The sequence below is a fragment of the Equus przewalskii genome, chromosome 2 (genome assembly GCF_037783145.1).
Source record: "Equus przewalskii isolate Varuska chromosome 2, EquPr2, whole genome shotgun sequence".
Lineage (NCBI taxonomy): Eukaryota > Metazoa > Chordata > Mammalia > Perissodactyla > Equidae > Equus > Equus przewalskii.
The window spans coordinates 154,265-179,955 of NC_091832.1; the positions used below are offsets into that span (position 1 = coordinate 154,265).

The following is a 25,691-nucleotide window of genomic DNA, read 5'->3' on the forward strand; positions in this document are numbered from 1 at the left end:
CCACTTGATCATGATGTATGATCCTTTTGATGAATTGCTGAATTGGGGTTGCCAAAATTTTGTTGAGAATTTTTGAATCTATGTTTATCAGCAACATTGGCCTGTAGTTCTCCTTTTTCATGCTGTCCTTGTCAGGCTTTGGTATCCACGTGATGTTGGCCTCGTAGAATGTGTTAGGAAGTGTTCCATCCTCCCTAGTTTTGTGGAGTAGCTTGAAAAGGATAGGTATTAGATCCTCTCTGAAAGTTTGGTAGAATTCCCCAGGAAAGCCATCTGGCCCTGGGATTTTTTTTCGTTTGGATGATTTTGATTGCTGTTTCAATCTCTTTCCTTGTGATTGATCTGTTCAAATTGCCTGCTTCTTGTTGACTAAGCTTTGGGAGATGGTAGGAGTCCAAGAATTTATCTATTTCCTCTAGGTTATCCATTTTGCTGGCATATAGTTTTTCATAGTATTCTCTTATAATCTGTTGTATTTCTGCAGAGTCTGTTGTTATTTCTCCTCTTTCATTTCTGATTTTGTTTATTTGAGCTTTCTCCCATTTTTTTCTTTGTAAGTCTGGATAGGGGTTTGTCAATTTTGTTTATCTTCTCAAAGAACCAGCTCTTTGTTTCATCGATCCTTTCTACTGCCTTTTTTGTTTCAATAGCATTTATTTCTGCTCTGATTTTTATTATTTCTCTCCTTCTGCTGACTTTGGGCTTCATTTGTTCTTTTTTCTCTAATTCGGTTAGCTGTAGTTTAAGATTGCTTATTTGGGATTTTTCTTGCTTGTTAAGATGTGCCTGTATTGCGATGAATTTTCCTCTTAATAGAGCTTTTGCTGTATCCCATGTGAGTTGGTATGGCATGTTATCATTTTCATTTGTCTCCAGGTATTTTTTTATTTCTTCTTTAATTTCTTCAATGATCCATTTCTTGTTCAGTACTGTATTGTTTAGTCTCCACATCCTTGTGCCTTTCTCAGCTTTTTTCTTGTAATTAATTTCTAGCTTTATAGCATTATGATCGGAGAAGATGCTTGTTATTACTTCAATTTTTTTAAATTTGTAGAGGCTTGCCTTGTTTTCCAACATATGGTCTATCCTTGAGAATGTTCCATGAGAAGAACGTGTATTCTTCTGTTTTTGGATGGAATGTTCTATATATGTCTATTAAGTCCAACTGTTTTAGCTTTTCATTTAGCTCCACTGTTTCTTTGTTGATTTTCTGTCTGGATGATCTGTCCATTGATGTGAGTGGGGTATTGAGGTCCCCTACTATTATTGTGTTGTTTTTCACATCTTACTTTAGGTTTGTTAATAGTTGCTTTATGAACTTTGGTGCTCCTGTGTTGAGTGCATAGATTTTTATAAGCATTATTTATTCTTGATAAAGTGTCTTTTTGATCCAAAATAGATGATTTTTAAAGAGACGTGATAGTTACAATAAAAATTGTTGAGAAATGTGGCTTCTTTTACTTTTCAGTAGATGGACTCATAATGTTCAATATCATAACAAAAATGCTTATCTACATTCTTTCCAACATTTATTTCTTTTCTGCTAATTAATTGTAGCTTCAACAGGACGTTAATTTTTATGGAGATGATGACACATCTATCAGTGTTTAAGACATTTCTTGAACACCTATTTAATGCACAAGTAAGTGCCAGCATCTTCTCACATCAGTGACAAGTTACAGAGATATCCTGATGGTATGCTTGCCTGATTATTGCTTTTTTTCATTGTTGTTTCCTGTCTAGTCACTTAGAGAACTCAGGAATTGTTTGAGAGATGAGTTACAGTGAAATTCAACAAAAATACTATCTTTGGATGGTGTTATTCTCATATGCATCAAAACAGCTTGCAGTAAAATATCTATGATACTTTTAAAGCTATAAGCTCTCTTTGTTAGGTTTTAATAACCCTAGTATGAGATTTAAACTATTTTAAATATGACTCAGAGGAACTGTATATACTGTAAGCCAGTGACGTCAGAAGAACTGTAGCCTTTTATTAGCAATTATGATTTGTAGCAATATTTCTTGCCAATTTTCACAATTCCTCTTCCTGTTTTTTTTTTCTTCAACCAAATCTTGAACTAGAGCTTTTGCCCCTGGATAAATCTGCACCAGGCAACATGAAGCAAAACTTCTGTCTGGCTCCATGCTTTAGCTCTTCCTGGCTGGAATTCAATTATATATAAGACACCTGGCTGTTTCAAATTCAGGAGATTAAAAAACAAGAACCAAAAAAAAAGGTTTGCTTTTGAGGAAACACTTGTAGATTACTGATCGGTATTTTTTGAGGCTAGAAACACCTGGGAATTTAGAAGAGCCCACTTGATAACTTCTCCTTTTCATATGTAACCAGCATTGAGAAATCTGAATGATAGATGTGAGATAGTAACGGTATTGATTATTTTTCATCAGTCACGTCTTCATTCATTTCAGATTCTCCTTCTCTGAGCCTTGAGTGTATCTGAGTGGAAGCAGCAGCTTTCTGCCACTTTCATGTATCGATTAGTCCAAATCAAAGCAGTTCATTCTCACATTCAGTTAAACAATTCTGTTTCTCCAATGTCCCCACCTCTCAGATTGGCCTCATCTGCAGTGTAGATGGTATAATCTGCTCTTTCACTCTTACTACCTTCTTTCCCTGTATTCCTTGTTCCTAGAGGGTAAAAAAAGGCATTAGGGAAATAAGAGTCAACATATGGAGTCTGTTGCTGTTACCCATGCTCAAATGCTGAATTTCTTTTAGGTTGGATTTGTGGGTTTATGGAGACTGTCTGTTTGGATCCTCACATTGAATGGTTTAGTGATGTGGGACATACACTCTGTCTAACCACCAGAAACCTTTCTTCAGCCTTACCATTTCACCTTCACCCATGGGCATGCACTGTGGTCTATCATTGCTCAATCTCCTCTCTGTGGAGGATGCTTCCTTGGACAAGGTCCTTTAAAGAAACTTTGCATAAGGTCAATTTCCAGAATTTCCACTGGCACATAGGAACTCAGTGTGCTAGAGATTGACTAGTTTTTCTCCAAGCCCATTTCCTTTTCTTTCTGGGCACAAAGATATTCTGCACTGCCCAGCTTTCTTTGAATTTGATATGGATATGTGACTGAGTTCTGGCCAATAAAATGTGAGTATAAGTACCATTTCCAGACCCGGCTCACTAAAACTTCTCATGACAATCCTCCATGTTCTTTTAACATCTGTCTCCTTGAGACAGATGAGCACAGAGACCTTGGAAAGCATCTTTGAAAATGATTGAACCACAAGATGAAATAATCTGGGTCCAATTTAATAAGAGCTGCTTGCCCTTTTGTAACTTTCATGAGCAAGAAATAAACACTATCCACACTTGAACCTTTATACACTTTGGAGTTTGTCATGGTGGCTAGCAGTACTTTAACTAATTCACTTGTGCATTCTAGCTATGCTGATCAGATTTAGCAAGTAAAAATAAAGGTCATCAACTCAAAGTTGAATTTCAGATAAACAGGCAATCATATTTAAAATAAGTATGTCCCATGCGGCATTTAAGACATTCTTATATTAAAAATTGTTATCTACCTGAGATTCAAATTTAACTGGGAATATTGTATTTTATGTCACCACACTAAAAGGTGGACACATATGGCACTCCCCATGTTTCCCTTTCATCATTCTACTCTGCTCCATCCTGAATCTAATTTTCAGAAATGTGTAGAAGAGAATAAATGTTTAGCCTCTACATTCACATATGCTTTGAAACTCTAAGGGGAAATATGCCAGTCTCTTCCAACAACTCTCCCACCCAGTGTACTCCAGTGCCTGGCACAAGTCTCCAGCCCCGCGCCCATCTGTCTGGAGAATGTTGTATGAACTCTGCCTTCACTGGGCCCCCTGGTCTCCATGCAGGGTGCCCTGGGATCCCAGTGAGCTTTGTATGGGGCAGAGAGTAACCATAGTTCTCAGGCATCAGGCAGCTGAACACTCCAGTGAACTCTCCCCTCTGATGAGTTGAGCCTTTTTCTTAGTCAAGCTAGAAGGGGCAGTGAAAGTGAAGGGAGCAGAGGTCTCATCATATCTTAGTAGTCCTGGAACTGTGTATCTAGAAGCCCCTTTAGAATGTGGAGAAGCTTATTACCTATTGTTCTTTTTGAATCTTCAGCAGGAATTCTGACACAACAGGAAAAGTTCCAGTCAGTCTCCAATTAAATATCCTTAGATCACCCAGAAAATTGGGAAAATTTGACACATATTTGCATGCTGTCAATGTCACTTCAACAAAACAGCATTAGACAGGGAGTGATGTCAGCATCATGGCAGAGTGAGCTCTCCCCTTGAACTCTCCCTTCTAAGATAAAATGAAAAGGATATTTATACACCAACAGAGGACATTCACACAACACAAAAGACATCTGAGGGACCCACGCAGCCATACCTCTGAAGGTGGGGTTCTGGATGCCCCAGAAGAAGGGGAAGGTAGTAAGGGGGGGTTACTACCTTCTAGTGACCCTGGGACCGCACACAGCTCTGAGAGGAAAGGGGGATGGGGCAGCCCTCTACAGGGACACTACCACTCTCTGAGTTCCATCACAGCTCAAGGGAAACCCCCATACACAGAGGTGACTAAGCTATTGCAGGGCTGTCTTCATCAATCTAGCATGCCAGGAGAACAGATAGTGAAGGCCCATGGAGAACATCCTTGGGAGCATGCAGGCAAAAGAAAGTGCCCTCCTCCCACTGTTTCAGCTCTGCCACAGAATGAAAGGCACCCAGCAGCTGGAGCTATGGAGCGATGGGTCACGGCAGGCTAAGAATACACAGCCCCTGAGCCTCACCCAGTGGTGGCAGGTGGAAACTGCAACCAGGTACTATCACTATGCAGAGTCAAAAAACCACACTGTCAAGCAGTATGAAAAAATATATTACATCTCCAGATAAGAAGGAAAATGGCATGTACCCAGAAATCAACCCTAAAGGCACAGAATTTCATAAACTAAATGACAGAGATTTCAAAATTACTGTCATAAAAAAACTCAATGAGTTACAAGAAAATACAGAAAGACATTTCAATGAAATCAGGAACTTCTTCACAAAAGGGATTGTAACTATAAAGAAGAACCAATCAGAAATGTCAGAGATGAAAAACACAATGGATGAGATAAAGAAAAATCTAGATTCCCGAAACAACAGAGCTGATAGTATGGCAGACCAAAGTAGCAATTCAGAGGAGAGAAATATAGAAATGCTTCACATGGAAGAGGAGAGAGAACTAAGACTAAAAAGAAATGAAATTCTCTGACAAATATCTGACTCAATTGGGAAATGCAACATAAGGATTATAAGCATTCTGGAGGGAAAAAAGAAGGAGAATGGAGCAAAAAGCTTGTTCAAAGAAATAATAGTAAACTTCCCAAGCCTGGGGAAGGAGCTGGAAATACAAGTGAAAGAAGCCAGTAGATCTCCTAATTATATCAATGTAAAAAGACCTTCAAGGCATAAGTAGTAAAGCTGGCAAAAGTCAATGAGAAAGAAAAAATGTTAAGGGCAGCAAGGCAGAAGAAAATAACCTACAAAGGAGGCCCTATCAGGCTTTCAGCACATTTCTCAGCAGAAACCTTACAGGCTACACAAGAGTGGAATGATATATTCAAAATTCTAAAAGACAAAATCTTTCAGCCAGCATACTCTATCCAGAGAAAATATCCTTCAGATATGATGGAGAAATAAAAACTTTCCCAGATAAACAGAAGCTAAGGGAGTTCATTGCCACAAGATGCCCCCTACAAGAAAGCCTCAAGAAGGGCCTCATATCTGAAAAAAAATATGAAAGGGGCTGCAAAGCCCTGGGCAAGGAGTTAAATAGGTAGGCAATAATCAGGAAATTGAAGCTCTCTGTCAGAACAGGTTAGTAAACACTTAACTATAACATTAAAGACAAAGGGAAGAAAAATACAAAAATAAATGTAATCTCATCATTTTAATCATAAACTCACAACACAAGATGGAATAAGATATGACAATAATAACTTAAAGGGAAAGAGGTAAGGAATGGAATTGGCTTAGTCTAAGGAAATAAGAGTCTATCAGAAAGGGGACTATCTCATCTATGAGATTTTTTATATAAACCTAATGGTAATCACTAAACAAATAATTAGAACTGAGACACAAATGATAAACAAGGAGAAAACTAAGAAAACCATCATAGAAAACTACCTAACCGAATTGGCAATCTGAAGTACATGGGACGAGAAACAAAGAAACTGCAGAAGAACTGGAAAACGAGTGCTAAGATGGCAGCATTAAGCTCTCATCTATCAATATTCACTCTAAATGTGAATGGATTGAATTCTCCAATAAAAAGACACAGAGCAGCGAGATGGATTAAAGAATAAGACCTAACAATATGCTGCCTCCAGGAAACACATCTCAGCTCCAAGGACAAACACAGGCTCAGAATGAAGGGATGGAAGATGATACCCAAACCTAATGGCAAACAAAAGAAAGCAGGTGTTGCCATACTTATAGCAGACAAAGTAGACTTTAAGAATAAAACAGGTAGAGACAAAGAGGGGTAGTATATAATGATCAAAGAGACACTCCACCAAGAAGACATAACACTTATGAATACCTATGCACCCAACACAGGAGCACCAAAGTTTATAAAGTAACTATTAACAAACCTAAAAGGAGATATTAACAACACAATAATAGTAGGGGACCTCAACACCTTAACACTTACATTAAGAGATAGATCATCCAGACAAAAAGTCAACAAGGAAATAGTGGAATTAAATGAAAAACTAGACCTGATGGACTTGATAGTTATACATAGAACACTGCATCCAAAAACAGCAGAATACACATTTTCTCAAGTACACATGGAACATTCTCAAGGATAGACCATATGTTTGGAAACAAGGCAACCCTCAATAAATGTAAGAAGATTGAAATTATATCTAGAATCTTTTCTTACCATAATGCTAGGAAACTAGAAGTCAACTACAAGGAAAAAGCTGGGAAAGGGACAAAGATGTGGAGACTAAACAACATGCTACTGAACAACCAATGGATCACTGAAGAAATTAAAGGAGAAATCAAAAAATATCTGGAGACAAATGAAAATGAAAACACACCATAACAATTCATATGGGATGTAACACAAGTGGTCCTAAGAGGGAAATTTGTAGAAATACAGGCCCACATTAACAAACAAGAAAAATCCCTAATAAGCAATCTTAAACTACACCCATCAAAATTAAAAAAGAAGAACAAACAAAGCCAAACTCAGTGGGAAGAGGGAAATAATAAAAATTAGAGCAGAAATAATTGAAATTGGAACCAAAAAGACAGTAGAAAGGATAAATGAAACTAAGAAATGGGTCTTTGAGAAGATAAATAAAATTGAAAAACCCTTAGCCAGTCTCACTAAGAAAAAAAGAGAGAAGGCTCAAATAAGTAAAATTAGAAATGAAAGAGGAGAAATTACAATGGAGACCACAGAAATATGAAAGATTATAAGAGAATACTATGAAAAACTATATGCCAACAAATTGGACAATCTAGGAAAAATGGATAATTCCAATGACGTTCTTCCCAGAAACAGAACAAAGAATCTTAAAATTCATATTGGGCAACAAAAGACTCCGAATAGCCAAAGAAATCCTGAGAAATAAGAATAAAGCTGGATGCATCACAATCCCTGACTTCAAAATATTCTACAAAGCTATATTAATCAAAACAGCATGGTACTGGTACAAAAACAGACACACAGATCAAAGGAACAGAATTGAAAGCCCATAAATAAAACTACACATCTATGGACAGCTAATCTTCAACAAAGGAGCCAAGAACATACAATGTTGAAAGGTAAGTCTCTTCAATAAATGGTGTTGGGAAAACTGGGCAGCCACAAGCAAAAGAATGAAAGTAGACCATTATCATTCTCCATACACAAAAATAGACTCAAAATGGATGAAAGACATGAAGGTAAGACCTGAAACCATAAAACTTGTGGAAGAAATTATAGCAGTATACTCTTTGACATTGGTCTTAAAAGGATCTTTTCAAATACCATGTTTACTCTGCCAAAGCAAACAAAAGAAAGAATAAATAAGTGGGACTTCATCAGACTTAAGAGCTTCTGCAAGGCAAAGGAAACCAGGATTAAAACGAAAAGACAATCCATCATCTGGGAAAAAATATTTGCAAATCATATATCCGATAAGGGGTTAATCTCCAAAATATATAAAGAACTCACACAGCTCAACAACCAAAAAACAAACTACCTGATCAAAAAGTGGGCAGAGGATATGAACAGACATTTTTCCAAAGAAGATGTTCAGATGGCCAATAGGCACATGAAAAGATGTTCAACATCACTAATCATCAGGGAAATGCAAATCAAAACTACACTTAGACATCACCTTACACCCGTTAGAATGGCTATAATCATCAAGATAAAAAACAAGAAATGTTGGAGAGGGTGTGGAGAAAAGGGAAACTTCATCTGCTGTGGGTGGGAATGCAAACTGGTGCAGCCACTATGGAAAACAGTATGGAGGTTTCTCAAAAAATTAAAAATAGAAATACCATATGACCCAACTATCCCACTACTGGGTATTTATCCAAAGAACTTGAAATCAATACAAAGAGACCTATGCACCCCTGTGTTCACTGCAGCATTATTCACAATAGCCAAGACATGGAAGCAAACCAAGTGCCTATCGACTGAGGATTGGATTACAGAAGACGTGGTATACATATATCTATATATGACGGAATACTACTCAGCCATTAAAAAAGACAAAATTGTCCCATTCACAACAATATTGGATGCACCTTGAGGGTATTGTGTTAGGTGAACCAAGCCAGAAGAGAAAGACAAACACCATATGAATTCATTCATATGTGTAAGTTAAACAAACACATGGACAAAGAGAACAGTTTAGTGGTTACCAGGGGGAGGAGGTTTGGGGCGTGGGCACAGGACATGAAGGGGCACATTTATATGGTGAAGAATATATATATTGTTTTCAAGTCCACATGGAACATTTGCTAAAAAATAAACATGTTGGGCCATAAGGAAGTTTCAACAAACTTCTGATGATTTAAGTAATGAAGTATGATCTCTGAACAAAGTGTAAATTAAACTTGAAATCATTTAGCACAAATTATTTAATCACAATAGAATTAAGCTATTGAAAACAAAGCGTCACTAAACATTTATTCACTCCTTATTGAAGTCTTTGTGTCAATTCATTATTTTTTTAAAATAGACTTATTTTAGAACACTTTAAATCTATAGAATTATTCTGAAGATAGTACTATAGTTCCCAAATACTCCACACCCAGGTTCCCGTATTGTCAACACTTTAGGATAGTATGGCTCATTCATCACAATTCATGAACCAATGTTGATAAATTGTTATCAAGTTCACACTTTACTCAAATGTTCTGTTTTCTCCTAATGTCTTTTTCTGTCCCAAGATTGCAACAAAGACACTACATGACATTTAGTCTTCATGTCTCCTTAGACTCCTCTTAGTTTTGACAGTTTCTCAGACTTTCCGTGTTTTTGGTGACCTTGACAGTTTTGAAAAGTACTGGTGAGATATTTTACTGAATGTCCCTCTATTGGCATGTCTAATGTTTTTGTCATGATTAGACTGAGTTATAGGTTTTCAAGAGGAAGACCAGTGACATAAATTGTCATTCTCAGCACCTCACATCAAGGAAACGATCTGTGTGACATGGTGAGCCGAGCTTGACAGTTGGCCTGAGGCAGTGCTCAGCAGGTCTCTGCTGTCAGCGTCCTCTTTTCCCTCACCTTCCCACACTCCGCTATGTGGGCAGAATCCCTATGTGCAGCCCACACTTAAGGAATGAGGAGTTATACTCTGTCCTGCTAAGGGTGAAGTATTTACTTCAATGATTTGAAATTCTTCTGAATGGGAGATTTCTCTCTTCTCCCCAATTTATTAATTTACCCAATCATTTGTTTGCATCAATATGGACTCGTGGGTATTTATTTTATGCTTTAGGTTAAAATTCAATACTGCTTTATTTATGTTATCGCTCAAATCTTTCTAGCTTTGAACATTGGGAGCTCTTTCAGTTGGGTCCTGTTTCCAGAAATTTGATATACTCCCTTATTATTTTTTGGTTTTGTTTTTAGCACTTACTTTCTCTACATGATGCTCCAGGATCATCTTGTATATTTCCTGTCCCAGTCCTCAAATCCTCCATTTCTCCAAGGAGCTCTGGTTTGTTCTAGTGGGGAATAGTATTAGAAACCAGTATCTGGGCACTTGGTGTGCTTGTTGCTACTAGAGTATTGTTGCTTCTAGGCCCTTTCAGCTGAAAGAGCAAGGAGAGCCATGTATATACTCATGTATCTAAATATTTCCATATGAAACCATCTTTATTTATGTCAAGCTAAATATGAAGGTGATGGTGGTGATAGCAGTGATGGTGAAGATGGTGGTGGAGGTGGTGGTGGTGGCGGCAATGGAGGTGGTGGTGATGTATTTATAATTAATAAATGGCCAGAGTCAGGAATCCTGTCCCTCATACCGTAAAGAAGCCACTGAGAGAAATGTTGGTAAAATCTGCCAATCAATACTGCTTTTTCTTGAAACTTGTAATCTTTCTAAAATCTTTGTCTCTGCCATTTTTCGTGACTTTCCTGCTTTAGTCATGAGTGCTTACTGTGTGCTGAGTCCTTTGCACACGTCAGCTCATTCAGTCCTTACAACAACCCATTTTACAAATGGGTACTGAGACGCAGATGTTCAAGGGCTTGCCCTGGGTCACAGTGAGTGGTGTAGAGCCACTGCTCTCCCACTTTCCAGTTTTCTTGATCACTTTCCTTTTTTAAAAAGCTTTTTTCCTAAGTCTCCCACTGGCACCAAAATGAAGAGGTTTGCCAGCTCCTACTCTAGGTAATTGGTAGAATTTATCTTGACAGTCACGTGGAGACTTCAGACTGTGTCCACCAAACCCTGTTGACTTATTGGGGCCCTTTGTGTTGATTGGCTTAGTGATCACTTCATAGAGTAATGAGTTCTCTCATTTGGAGTGTTTGCAAAGAGGCTAGATGACCACATCTTGGGGTTTTTATAGAGAATTTGTACACATTACCTGGGATTTGAACATCATGCCCACCAGGATTCCTCCCAGGTGTGTGATTCTCTGATGGGAACTTAACCCTTGTCCCATCTCCTCTTCCCCTTGCATTGCTCAGAACACCTAGCCAAGTGAGGCTTAAAAAGACTTGCGTGTATGATAAAAATTTCCAAATGTCAGAGTTGGAAGGAAGCCTTGAGATGATTGAGTCAGGACTGTCATTTGGCATCTGAGGCCTGGAGAATGTAAGCAAATTTAATAGGGTCTCCTGCTGTTGCTATGGAGCCCACAGTCTCCAGTCCTAAAATTTTTTCATCCACCAAATAAAGGGAATATGTCACATAGCTATTTACTCATTCCATCAGTGTGACTTCTAGTTTTATCGCTGACAAAAGTTTAACCAGTGAACTTAGAACAGTGTGTAGCACAGAATAGGTGTCCGATACTCACTGACTGGATGAAATCCATGACCCCAGAATCATTGAGGGTTTATAACTGTGTAGTGAAGTCATTATTATCTTGGCTGTGACATTAATAACATGCTAAATAAATATGCAAACTCTCCATTGCTCAGCCCCACGATGGGGATGCCACACTGTCCTCTGGTCTGAGGATTTCCAGGCATTCCTTCCAGCTCATGTTCTCCCCTCTGTGGCCCTCCATCCACATCTCACAAGTTCCGTGGATGTCACCAGCCAGTCAGAGCCTCAGAGCAGCATGAAATATCCAGAGTTATCTCTGATATTGCTGCAGCCCAGAACCCCCCTGGCCACGTGGGTCGGCTCTGATGCCTCATCTGGGGAAATGCGTGTGTCCAGCAGGCTTCTTGCAGCTACAAACATTCTCCCTGAAGCATTGTTTATCATATTAAACAGCTAGAAACAACATCAATATTCATTGGAGAGGCATTACATGCAGTTAGGCTTTTTAAACTGCATAGAACTATACATACCTATGTTAAATGATTGCAGAGATGTTTTATTAAGTGAAAATTTCAAGGTTTAGGATCATATCTATAGTAAGCAACAATTTGTACATTAAAGGATGACTAAGAAAACAGATGCATGTACATATGCAGCTACGTTCTGAACACTGTCTTCACTTCTTCAGCTCCCATTCCTTCAGCACCCCACAATCAAGCTCTTTCTCAACACTCACCTGGGATACTCTGAGATCACCACTGGTTTCCACACTGACAATTCCAAGTGTCACTATTCTGTTCTTATCTTATTTTATCTCCACAAATTCAACACATTGACTATTCCCTCCTTCTCAAAAATCTTTTCTCTTATGTCCTCTGTGATACCAGATTCTCCTTTTTCTCCTCCTATCTCTTATACAGGCTTATGATCTTTCTTGCAACACCTTTGCAAGATCCTGCAAGTGTCTGTTGCTGAACCTGAAGTCATAGAATGTCCTCATCCAGACTTGCCGACTTATTTGTTTCCTTGCTAAACTTCATCTTCTGAATGTACTTCCCAGACTTGTTTATCCTTAGCCCATCTACTTCTGAGAACAGTTTGTTAACCTCTCTATTGCTCCAACCTCGTATTCCTCTTCCTCCATCCTTATTTTCTCATGACCAGTCTATGTGCCTGTAAAACACCTGCTAACCATCATGTGCACTTTCAGACTCTCCCTCATGCTAGCAATTATGAAAGGCTTTCTCTCTGCTTCTCCATTTGGCTGAGCTTTATTTCAGGACTCTTGTTGGCTCCCTCACTTTTCCACTTCTAAATGTTGGCATTCCCAGGAGTCTCTTGTGGGGCCTCCTCAATCCTCCATACAAATTCTTCTTGAGTGATACCATCCAATCCCATGATTGAAAAATACTTCTTCCCAGAACACCAGACCTGAACATTCAACTGTCTACTTACATGTCCACTTGGATATCTAATAAATATATTGAATTTAACATGGCCAAAGGAGAATTCTTTATATCCCTACCCAAACCTGTTCTTCTTTCAGTTTTCCCCACCTCAACAAATAGCACCACTACCTACAATCAACATATTAATCTAGTTTTACTTAATTGTTAAAAAGTAGATACTTTACCTTTCTATGCCTCCATTTCTTCATTTGTAAAATGGAGTTCATAACAGTACCTACTTGAGTGTGGTGACTATATAGCTACAATAATCAAGACGGTGTTGTGTTGGCAAAAGAATAGACAGATGGATCAGTGGATCATATAGAGAGCCCAGAAATAGACTCACACAAATATTATCAACTGAGCTTTGACCAAGGAGCAAAGCTAATTCAATGGAGAAAGGGTAGTCTTTTTAACAAGTGGCGCTAGAACAACTGGACATGCACGTGCAAAAAAAAAAAAAAAAAAAATTCAAAACTATAAAACTTCTAGAAAATAATATAGGAGAAAACTTAAATGACATTGGATTTGGCGATGAGTTTTTACATACAACAAAAGCACAATCCATGAAAGAAAACATTGCCAAATATCAGTTGAAAATATTTGTGTGAATCTATTTCCGGGGTCTGTATTCTGTTCTACTGATCTATTTGTCTATTCTTTCGCTAACATCACACAGCCTTGATTATTGTAGCTTTATAGTAAGTCTTAAAGTAGGGTGGTGTCAGTCCTCCAATTTTTTCCTTCTCCTTTAATATTGTGTTTGCTATTCTCAATGTTTTGCCTTTCTATATAAACTTTAGAATCAGTTTGTTGATTTTTTTTTACAGACACAGAAAAATGGAGCGGCAAGTATAGAGAGTTCCAATATACACCTTCACTACTCCATAAACACATTTTCACTTATTATTAATATTTTACATTTGTTGCAATTGATGAGCTAATATTGATATACCATTATTAACTTAAAAACATTAGGGTTGATTCTTTGTGTTGTACATACTAAGGATCTTTTCCCTTTCAATAATCTTCAGAATCAATTTGTCAATATCTACAAAATAAAACTTGCTGAGATTTTGATTGGGATTTGATTGGAAGAAATATATTTATATACACATACACATGTATACATATAATGTGCATATATGTGTATATATTTGGGAAGAACTGACATCATGACATTACTGTCTTCTTATCCATGACCATGGACTATCTCTCCATTTATTTATATCCTCTTTGATTTCTTTCATCAGAGTTTTGTAGTTTTACTCATATACATATTTTACATATTTTGTTAGATACACATCTAAATATTTATTTCTTTTGTTTTTGTTTGTTTTGGTGCTAATGTAAATGGTATTGAGTCTTTAATTTCAAACTCCAATTGTTCATTGCTGGTATTTAAGAAAGAAATTGACTTTTGTATATTAATCTTGTATCCTGCCACCTTGCTATAATTGCTTACTAGTTCCAGGAGACATTTTGTTAATTCTTGGGGATTTTCTACACAGACAAATGTGGCATCTGTACACTCATATAGTTTTGTTTCTTCCTTGCAATCTACATACCTTTTATTTCCTTTTCTTGTCTTATTGCATTAGCTTCCAAACACAATGTTGAATAAGGTGGTGAAAGAGTACATTCATACCTTGTTTCTGATTTTATGGAGAAAACATCTAGCTTGTCACCATTAAGTATGATGTCAGCTATACGTTTTCTGTCAAGTTGATGAAGTTTCCCTCTACTCCTCATTTGCTGAGAGTTTTATCATAAAGCTGTATTAGAATTTGTCAAATGCTTTTCCTTTGTCTATAGATATGAGCATATGATTTTTCTCCTTTAGGCTATTGATGTGATGGGTTGTATTAATTGATTTTCAAATTGGATTAAATTTGCATACTTGGAATAAATCCCACTTGATCATTTTGTATAATTCCTTTTATACATCATTGGATTTGATTTGATGATACTTTGTTGAAAATATTTGCATCTATGTTCATGAGAGATATTGGATTTCCTTTCTTGTAGTGTCTTGTCTGGCTTTGTTATTAGGTAAATGCTGACCTCATAGGATGAGTTAGAAAGTATTCCCTTTGCTTTTATTATCTGGAAGAGATTGTAGAGAATTGATATAATTTCTTCCTTGAAAGTTTGGTAGAATTCACCAGTGAAACAATCTGGATCTAGTGCTTTATTTTTGAAAAATTATTAATTGTTGATTCAACTTGTTTAACAGATATAGGTCTATTGAGATATCTCTTCCTTCTCGTATGAGGCTTGGTAAAATATCTCTTTCAAAGAATTCAAAGATAACCTAGCCATTTTGTCTAGGTTATCAAATTTGTGGGCACAGAATTGTTCATACACTGGTGCTGTATCAGTGCCATGAGTGACTTTCCATATTAGACTTTCAATGTCCATGAGATCAGTAGTGACAGCTTCTCATTCATTTGTGACAGTAAGTTGTATCTTCTCTCTTTTTGTCTTAGTTAACCTGGCTAGAGGTTTACCACTGTTATTGACCTTTTGAAAGAATCAGCTTTTGATTTCTTTAATTTTCTCTATTTTTTTCTTGTTCTCTATTTTCATTGATTGTTCATGTGCAGAGTTCATTGACCCCCCCGCCTTCCAAAGACACTGGGCCCAGGCCCTACGTAAAGGAATGAGTCTGAGCTCAGGGCCAAAAATGGCCACTTCGGCCCTGACTCTAAGGCACAAGTTACAAAGAATATGTACTGCGTCATGCTCCTTGTCTAGGCTGGCCACCCTGATGGGCACCTGACTGGACTTTAGAAACATCCCATCTGTGGGAACAAAAAAGATAGAAACACCATGTCCGTGGGAACAAGAAGAAATAACTCAAAGTATCTGAATGTCTGAAACCCTGAGTCAGAATCCAGAGAAACCTCAGGATAAAAGGGAGTCACAGACATAGAACAATTGGGAGTCTCATGGGGAGAGGACGCTTTGCCTCAGACCGGACAATTGGCACTCCCACCTGCCGTACAAACTATTGGGACTTCCCTGGCTGATTGTGGTGTGGATGTTGTAAGTACCGATTTGTTGTTCCCCTTTATCCCTGCTCCTCGTTCTGTTTCCCTTTATCAATAAACTGAGTACTTAAACAACCAAGTAGCCTTGGCAGTACCTGTCATTCCTTGCCCTTTGCAGCTGCAGGCAACAGTTCATTTCATTGGTTGTTGCTCTAATTTTTTTTTTTTTTTGAGGAAGATTAGCCCTGAGCTAACATCTACTGCCAATCCTCCTCTTTTTTTCTGAGGAAGACTGGCCTGGAGCTAACATCCATGCCCATCTTCCTATACTTTATATGTGGGACACCTGCCACAGCATGGCTTAATAAGCGGTGCATAGCTTCACACCTGGGATCCAAACCAGTGAACCCTGGGCCACCGAAGTGGAATGTGCAAACTTAACCACTGTGCCACTTGGCCGGCCCCTCTAATTATTATTATTTATTTTCTTCTGCTATCTTTGGATTTAATTTTCCCCTTCTTTTTCTAATACCTGAAGTAGGACCTTAGATTATTTATTTTAGATCTTTCTTCTTTTCTAATGTATGCATTCAATGCTATAAATTTCCCTCTAAGCACTGCTTTCACTGCATCCCACAAATTTTGATGTTATATTTTCACTCCATTCAAAATGTTTTTTTAATTTTTCTAGTGATTTATTCTTTGAGCCATGTTTATTTTAGAGGTGTATTATTTAATGTCCAAGGATTTTGAGGTTTCTGCTTATCTTTCTGTTATTGATTTCTAGTTTAATTCCACTTCTTTTCTTTATATTTGTTAAAGTGTGTTTTATAGCCCAAAATATTGTCTATTTTTGATGAGTGTTTCACAGAGCTTGACCAGAATGTGGATGCTGCTCTTGTTGGGTGAAGTAGTCTATAACTGTCAATTAGATTTTGGTTGATTGAGGGGCTGCTCACTACTATCAACTGTATGTATATAGTCAACTATATGTTGTATATGTCAAGCATACTTCAATTAAAAACAAGATATTTTTAATCATCATTAAATTATTCATTAAAAAATTGCTGACAGAATGGTATTGCAGTCTCTGCTATAGGAGTGGATTCATCTATTTTTCCTTCAATTCCTTCAATTTTTGTTTCATGTATTTTGAAGATCTGCTTTTAGGTGCATACACATTATGGATTGTTATATCTTCTTGAAGAATGGACCCTTTATCATCATGTAATGCCCTTTTTTATCTATGATAATTTTCCTTGCTCTGATATCAGCTTTGTCTGCGATTAACATAGCTACTCCAGCTTTCCTTTCATTGATGTTAGCATGGTATATTTTTGTCCTTTAAAAAATTCCAGTCTATCTGTGTCTCTATATTTAAAGTGGGTCTCTTGTAGATAACATGCAGTTGGGTCTTGTGGGTTTTTTGATCGTGGTAAAAAATAACATGAGATCTACCTACTTTACAAAGTTTTTAAGTGTACAGTATGGTAGCTTTACCTGTAAGCACAATGTTGTACAGAGATCTCTTGTACTTTTTCAACTTGCATGTGTGAAACTCTATTCCCATTGAAAAGAAATTTCCCTGTTTTTTCCTCCCTGCAGCACCTGGAAACCAACATTCTGCTTTCTTCTATGAGTTGACTATTTTAAACATCTCATATAAGTCAAATGATGCAATATTTGTCCTTCTGTGACTGGCTTATTTCACTTAGCTTAATGTCCTCAAGGTTCATTCATGGTGTAGCATATGACTGAATTTCTTTCTTTTTTTTAATGGCTGAAGAATATTCCGTTGTATGTATAATCCACATTTTCATTATCCATTCATTCATTAATGGACATTTAGTTTGTTTCCACACCTTGGCTACTGGGAATAATGTTGCCATGGGCAAGGAAATGCAAATATTTCTTTAAGATCCTGATTTCACGGGCCAGTCCCACGGCCGAGTGGTTAAGTTCGTGCACTCCTCTTCGGCAGCCCAGGGTTTCGCCGGTTCAGATCCTGGGCGCTGATATGGCACCGTTCATCAAGCCACCCTGAGGTGGCATCCCACATGCCACAACTAGGAGGACCCACAACTAAAAGTATACAACTATGTACCGGGGGGCTTTGGGGAGAAAAAGGAAAAATAAAATCTTAAAAAAAAAAAAGATCCTGATTTCAATTCTTTTGGATAAATACCCAGAAGTGGGATTTCTGAATCACGTGAAAGATCTATTTTAAACTTTTTGAGGACCCTCACACTGTATTTCATAATGGTTGCACTGTTTTACGTTCACACAGTGGTGCACAAGGGTTCCAATTTCTCCACATCCTTGCCTACATTTATTGTTTTCTATTGTGTGTGTTTGTGTTTTTAAATTATGGCCATATTAACAGGTGTGAAATGATATCTCACTGTTGTTTTGGTTTGCTTTTCCCTTATGATTAGTGATGTTGAGCATCTTTTCATCTACCTGTCAACCATTTGTAAGTCTTTTTTAGCAAATGTCTATTCAAGTCTTTAACCTAAACTTAATTAGGTTTTTTTCCCTCTTGAGACGTAGGAGTTCCTTATATATTTTGGATATTATGAGATATATGGTTTGCAAATATCTTCTCCCCTCTTGTGGGTTGCCTTTTCATTCTGTTGACTATTTTTTCTGATGCAGAAGCTTTTTAGTTAGGTGTACTCCTACTTTTCTATTTGTGCTTTTGTTGTCATACCCAAGAAATCATTGCCAAGGCCAATGCTATACAGATGTTTCCTCTAGGAGTTTTATACTTTTAGATAAAATCTAAAATTTAATATTTAATTTAATATTTAAGTCTTTAATCCATTTTGAGTTGATTTTTCGTATATAGTGTAAGATAAAGGTCCAATTTCACTCTTTTGTATGTGGATATTCAGTTTTCCCAGCAGCATATATTGAAGAGACTATTCTTTCCCCATTGTCTAATATTGGTCCCTTGTTGAAGATCATTTCACCAGATATGTGTAGGTTTATTTCTGGGCTCTCTCTTCTTTCTGTTCCATTGGTTTGGATGTCTGTTTTTATGCCAGTACCATACTGTTTTGATTACTATAGCTTTGTAATATGTTTTGAAATCAGGAAGTGTGAGGCCACCAGCTTTGTTCTTCTTTCTCAAGATTGTTTTGGCTATTTGAGTCCTTTGTGGTTCCATATGAACTTTATGATTATATTTTCTATTTCTGTAAAAAGTGCCATTGGGATTTTGATAAGGATTGTGTTGAATCACTTTGAGTAATATGGACATTATAACAATATTAAGTCTCCCAGTCCATGAATGTGGGATGCCTTCCTATTTATTTGTGTCTTTAGCTTCTCTCAACAATCTTTTATAGTTTTCAGTGTATCAGTCTTTTGCCTCCTTGGTTAAGATATTCTTGAGTATTTTGTTCTTTTTGATGCTGAACTAAAATTATCTCTGTTTGCAGATGACACGATCTTATATGTAGAAAACCCTAAAGATTCCACCCCAAAAAAGAAAGAATAAACACCTGACAGAACAAGTAAATGAATTCATCAAAGTTGTGGGATACAAAATCCACATATAAAATCAGTTGTGTTTCTACACACTAACAATGAACAACCTGAAAGAGGTCTTATTGTTTTTATCTACTCTAACAGATTCTGTCTTTTAATTAGTGTATTTAGGGCATTGATACTTAACGTGGTTATTGATAAAGTCAGATTAATAGCTACCATATTCATTACTGTTTTCTATTTGTCACTCTCGATTTTTTGTTTCTTTTTTGTCTTTCACTCTTTTTCTTCCTTCTCTAGTTTTAACTGAGCATTTTATAGAATTCCATTTTCTCTTCTGTCTTAGCATATCCGTTATATTTCTTCAGTTAAGTTTGTTACGCGGTTGCCCTACAGTTTACAAATATATTTCCAACTGATTGGAACCCACTTTTAAATAACACCACACTGCTTTCTCAGTAGTGCAAGTACTTTATAACAGAGTTTTCCGAATCCCTTCTTTTTGTCCCCTATATTATTGCATCATTCATATAAGTTATCTAGAACCTATAATCATTGAATGCATTGTTGCTATTTTTACTTTGAACAAACTGTTATCTATTAGATCAATTAAGAATAAGGAAAATAAAAGATTTATTTTACCTTCATTTATTTCTTCTCTAATGCCATTCCTTCCTTTATGTAGGTCTGAGTTTCTGACCTTTATCTCTTTTCTTGTTTCTGAAGAACTTCTTTAAACATTTCTTGTAAGGCAGGTCTTCATCTTCTGGAAACAAATTTCCTCAATTCTTGTTTGAGAAAATCTTTACTTCTCCTTCACTTGTTTTAAAGCCTAGTAAGATAGGATTTTCTTTTATAAAAGCATGTTGGCAAATATTAAAATGTTATACTTGAAATTTACATCTAATATAAACACAAAACACAAAATATCCAATGTTAAACACTGATCTCCCATGCCTGACTCTATTTAAATAGTGAGTATTTTATATTTTATAGAAGGGAACTTTCAGATTTTTGTCAATACTTATAGTACAAACTATTATTCCTCATCAAAATGTTCATGCAATCTAAATCACTGGTATTAAAAGTAGTAATTTTTATTCTTGAATATTCTAAAAACTGCAAGTTTAGGTTAGCCTTCAGATTTTCAGAGCATTAAGGATATACAAATAGAGCACCCAGGAATATGTTTAATACATTTATGTTAAGTTTGTTTACAGTTATGACAGAGACGCCTTCAACTTCCAGATAATGAAAAAAATCCTAATCAAACACGAAAGATATGATGAGCCAAGTTATTTCTTAGTAAAAATAATACATCATATCAATCAATTTTTATACTAAATCCTTAAAAGCATTCAAAAACATTTGTATCTTCCAATTGTCAAGTGATGCATTCATGTGGTGGAAAGAGATATAAAACAACCAGTAAAAATTTAAAAATCAAGCTACCCTAGTTCCTGCAATAAGAAATTCTCAAATTAAGAAATTATTGTTAGGGGCTGGCCCGGTGGCGCACCGGTTAAGTTCGCACATTCTGCTTCTCGGCGGCCCGGGGTTTGCCGGTTCCGATCCCGGGTGCCGACATGGCACTGCTTGGCATGCCATGCTGTGGTAGGCATCCCACGTATAAAGTAGAGGAAGATGGGCACAATGTTAGCTCAGGGCCAGGCTTCCTCAGCAAAAAAGAGGAAGACTGGCAGTAGTTAGCTCAGGGCTAATCTTCCTCAAAAAAAAAAAAAAAAAGAAATTATTGTTTTTGCTTAGAAAATACGCCTTACTTTTAATCTCAAATTCACTTTAAATGGTTGACATATAATTCAAAACGTAAAAATACTCTAGCTAAATTATTTGTTAATATTTATAGACTGTTACTTCTCTAGGTAGATAGGTTTCACACAATTTTCAATTAATGCTATAAAAAATAACAGTTGCTATCACAATTAGTGATTATTAATGGACTACCAATTTAATCAGGAATTCGTGTGGCATAGGACCAATGAAGGGACTAATCTGATAATTTCTCACTGTATAATTCTGCTCGTTAGTAACATTAAGCCAATAATTTGATTAATATTCTACGTAGTTGTTGTACGTGTTTCCATGTGTGTGATCAACAAAAAAATATGTATACATATCAAAGCTTTTTCCTTTTTCTTTCTTTCTGTTTTCCCTTTTTTTTGTAGAGAAACTCAATGATTTGGGAGATTGGTTAGTACAAAACAAAGAACATAAGAGGGAAAGTACAAAAAGGCATGTAACATCAATGGCAGTACTCACTTCATACGGTTATAACTAAGGATATTATTAACTTTTGTGTTATTCACTTCTCTTGAGAACACAAATCAGAGCCACTAACTTAAGGCTGTGTTATATACACCATACATACGCAACCTTATGCAAAATAGTTTTCAGAAGTCACATTACATTTTAAAATATTAGGAACCCCATACCTGCGTCGATTTGTAGTTTGAAACGGCCACAAAGAAAATAATATTAGACTAGGGAAGGTTATACTGATGATAAATCCTTAAAGTTAAAAAGATCTTCCTTTTCCTTTGTACTTTCCACAGGCTACACAACGTTCCTGAGAGTATTTATTCTGAGACAAAAATGCCAGTCACATCTTTAAGACCTTACTTAACAAGGAACTAACGAGAAAACAAGTTGGAAGGTGAAGCTACATATTTTTTCAAATAAACGGTCTTAATTTTTCTCCTTATAGAAGGTTAAATCAATTTAGATAAACATATCTAAAGCATTAATTTTTGCAGCTTTTAGGTAAAGTCCAGCGCTTCATTTATACCAAGTGTGTGAGAAGAGGTCAGTAGAGATTATCTAATCCTGAATCAATCGTGACATCATCCATTCAAGTCCAAGACACATTCTCTCACCTGCTGCATTGGTTTTAATGCAAAAAAAAAAACCCCAACCTAAAAAGGGCAAATGGGAGATAACAAACCTAAATGTCCGTTGCTATGGAAATGGATAAATAAATGTGGAGTAGTGATAGAATGCCTGTTAAAGTGAATGAAATAAAGCCACATCTATCAATCTATCAATCTGGATAGATCTCAAACAATACTGAGAAAAAAAATGCAGATGTAGAATAATTCGTTTAAAGATAAAATTTATGTAACTACTAGGAACACTGTATGGATGCATAACGACTGTAGTAAAAGAGGAAGATATGGGCTGAAAGGATACAAGTTAAGCTCTGACTACTATCTCCCTCGGGATTTTGGAAAGCTAGAAAAGAGACTTCAATTGTTTTATTTCCTTTCCTTTTTAAAAAAAGCTTTTAAGCAGACGGTGTATAAATATGCTGAGTACACGAATGTGTGCTCCTGTCCTTCGTGTTCTGAGAATCTTACAAACGCTGAGACACAGGTAGGCACACAGGATGGCATGGAAGGTTGGAACCTGGGGGCCCAACACGGTTCCGGGGGCTTCAGGGGAGGACTCTCACATGGCAAACCAAAAAGGACAAGGACCAAGACATCCTCCTTCCATGTTAATTTAGCACTACGCTCAGTGCCAGAAGCTTTAACGTAATGCTTTTTAATTTTCAAAAGTCACGAATGCAGGACCTCCTTTAGATGTTATTCACCACATATTTGGTACTCTGTCTCAGTTTCTTCACCTGCAAGATGGGACTAAGAAGAGCATCCGTCTAATTGTCAGAATGAAGCAATTTATGTCAAGAGGGGAGTGCGCTGCCTGGCACAAAGGAAGTGCCCCAGAAACGTCAGGTGCTGCTGTTACCACGACTGTTTACCAAGCACAGTTCCAGTCGAAGGGTGAGACGGTGATGGAAAAACCTGGAGCTCAAATGTCTGAGGCGCTCTCCGAGATGCACTGAAGCCATAAACCCAAGAGCCCCAACGTCTCAGAGGAAGACTTTCCAAGACTTCTGCGGGTTCTCCCGAGAGTCCAGGCCTGGAATCGGCGGCGGCGAGGGCCGACGGCAGGACAGGACAGGAAGAGCTGGGCGGAGGGGGAGAGCCCCGCGGGGCAGGAACGGGGCGGGGGAGGGCCGGCGGCGGGGCGGGAAAGGGGGGCCGGGGCGGGGCCGGGGGCGGGGAGGAGCCGAGGGTGGGGCGGGAGAGGGGCGCCGGGGCGGGGCCGGGGGCGGGGCGGGGCCGGGGCGGAGCCGGGGGTGGGGCGGGAGAGGGGCGCCGGGGCGGGGCCGGGGGCGGGGCGGGGCCGGGGGTGGGGCGGGAGAGGGGCGCCGGGGCGGGGCCGGGGGCGGGGCCAGGGGCGGGGCGGGGCCGGCGGTGGGGCGGGAGAAGGTGGGCCTGGGCGGGAGGAGGAGCCGGCGGCGGCAGGGCTGGAGAGGGTGTCCGGGACGGGGCGGAGAGGAGCCGGCGGACTGGCGGGAGAATGGGGGGCCTGGGCGGGAGGCGGAGCCTGCAGCGGCGGGGCGGGAGAAGGGGTCCGGGGCGGGGCCGGGGAGGAGCCGGCGGTGGGGCGGGAGAAGGGGGCCTGGGCGGGAGGCGGAGCCTGCAGCGGCGGGGCGGGAGAGGGGGTCTGGGGCGGGGCCGGGGAGGAGCCGTCGGTGGGGCCGGAGAAGGGGGTCTGGGCGGGAGGGGAGCATCGGGCGGCAGGAGTGGGGCCCGGCGAGGGCAGGCGCAGAGGCCGGCCGGAGCTGCTCGCATAGCGGACGCCATGCTCGCGGTGGCGGGCTCCCTGGCGGCGGTCTGGACCCTGCTGCCTCCCTGCGCGCTCCTGCTGGGCGCCGTGGCCTTCCTCTTCTGTGCTCGCGTCCTCCAAAGGCGGCGCCCCAAGAACTACCCGCCCGGGCCCCCGCGCCTGCCCTTCGTCGGCAACTTGTTCCATCTGGACTTTGAGCGGGCGCACCTGGCGCTTCAGCGGGTAGGAGCCGGCCTCGCCGACCTGCGGGCCGGGGGCCGTTCGGGGCCGGGGGCGGGAGGACGGGTGGCTCTGCCGCTGCCCTGGCAAAGCCCCCCGCGAGCCTCGCGTTCGTCACCTCAACTGGCATGTTTCTACCTGCCCTTTGTAGAGAGAAATATTGTTTACTAGGTGGGTGTGTTGGCTAGGTAACGTTCCTTAACGCGTTTAATTGGGTGTCTTGTGAAATATTATTGGAACATTCTATTTATAATATGATCACCTTGTCGCCTTTAATATGATTATCCTTGAAAAAAATGCTGTCCTTTCCCTCTCGGAGGCACCTTTTCCTGTGTGTAAAATGACGATAATACTCCCTAAATCCTGACCACTTTTCAACTGAATTGATCCCACCATCCCAATGACTGAGCCCCTCGCCTTCAGCCTCCTCTCCCTGCAATCCGCTCTCACTGAAGTCATCACTTTACACTGTCGCTCCTCTGGAGCTTAAATTTTCTCAGTGCTTCCTGCTGCTTCCCGGAGTTCAGACTGCTTCGGGAGCCACATGGAACCCTTCTTGACTCACCCTCTTTCCACTTCTTTATAATCTTCTCCCATCAGAGTTCCCTTAACAATGGCCGCTCTGAATTCGTTAAAATTCCCTCCAACATCCATCATTTTCTCAAGAATCCTCAGCTGGTTTCCTACCTCACAGCACAGGTACCTGGCACACTGTGAAGATTTAATAAAACAGTGAATAGTCAATATTAACATAGCTTGTAGTAGGTGCGCGACAAATAGGAGTTCTCATTCCCTAGAAATGCCTGGAGCTCTTTAAACACATGCCTGTATCCTCAAGTACAGGTGCAGGAGATTTTATCGTTTTCTGGGAGAAAAACTCCTAAGTGACAGGATTAGACACAGAATTTTAAAGCTAGGCTCCTAAACTTGTACCTTTAAGAAATGTGTTGTTTATTTTCCAAATATTGGGAAAATTTCCTGTTTTCTTTCTGTTCACGATTTCCAGCTTGATCCCATTATGGTCAAAGGACATACTTTGTATAATTTCAGTTTTTAAAAGTAAGTTAAGGTTGGTTTTATGACCCAAGATACAGTCCCATGCGTTCTTGAAAAAAATGTGTACTGTCATGTTGGGCAGAATGTTCTATGTATGTCAATTAGATCTTACTGGATGATCGTGTTGTCTAGTTCTTCTGTACGCTTGCTGACTTCTTAGCTGCTGATTCTGTCAATTACTAGGAGAGGCATGTTTAAGTCTCCAACTATAATTACAGATTTGTCTATTTCTCTAGTCAGCTCTGGTAGTTTTTCCTTTGTGTATTTAGCAGCTCTTTTATTTGGTGCATACACATTAAAATTG

General features: G+C 38.9%; 1 protein-coding gene across 1 annotated transcript in view; it reads left to right on the plus strand.

Annotated features, from left to right (window-relative positions):
• The first annotated feature begins 24,002 nt into the window (after positions 1–24,002).
• The window catches only part of CYP2J2 (cytochrome P450 family 2 subfamily J member 2), a 40,373-nt gene continuing 38,684 nt past the window's right edge, over positions 24,003–25,691 (plus strand). Inside the window, exon 1 of the mRNA XM_070591532.1 lies at positions 24,003–24,334. Within this exon, the coding sequence (XP_070447633.1) occupies positions 24,128–24,334 (207 nt within the window). The 5' untranslated portion in view covers positions 24,003–24,127. The remainder of the gene's footprint in view (positions 24,335–25,691) is intronic.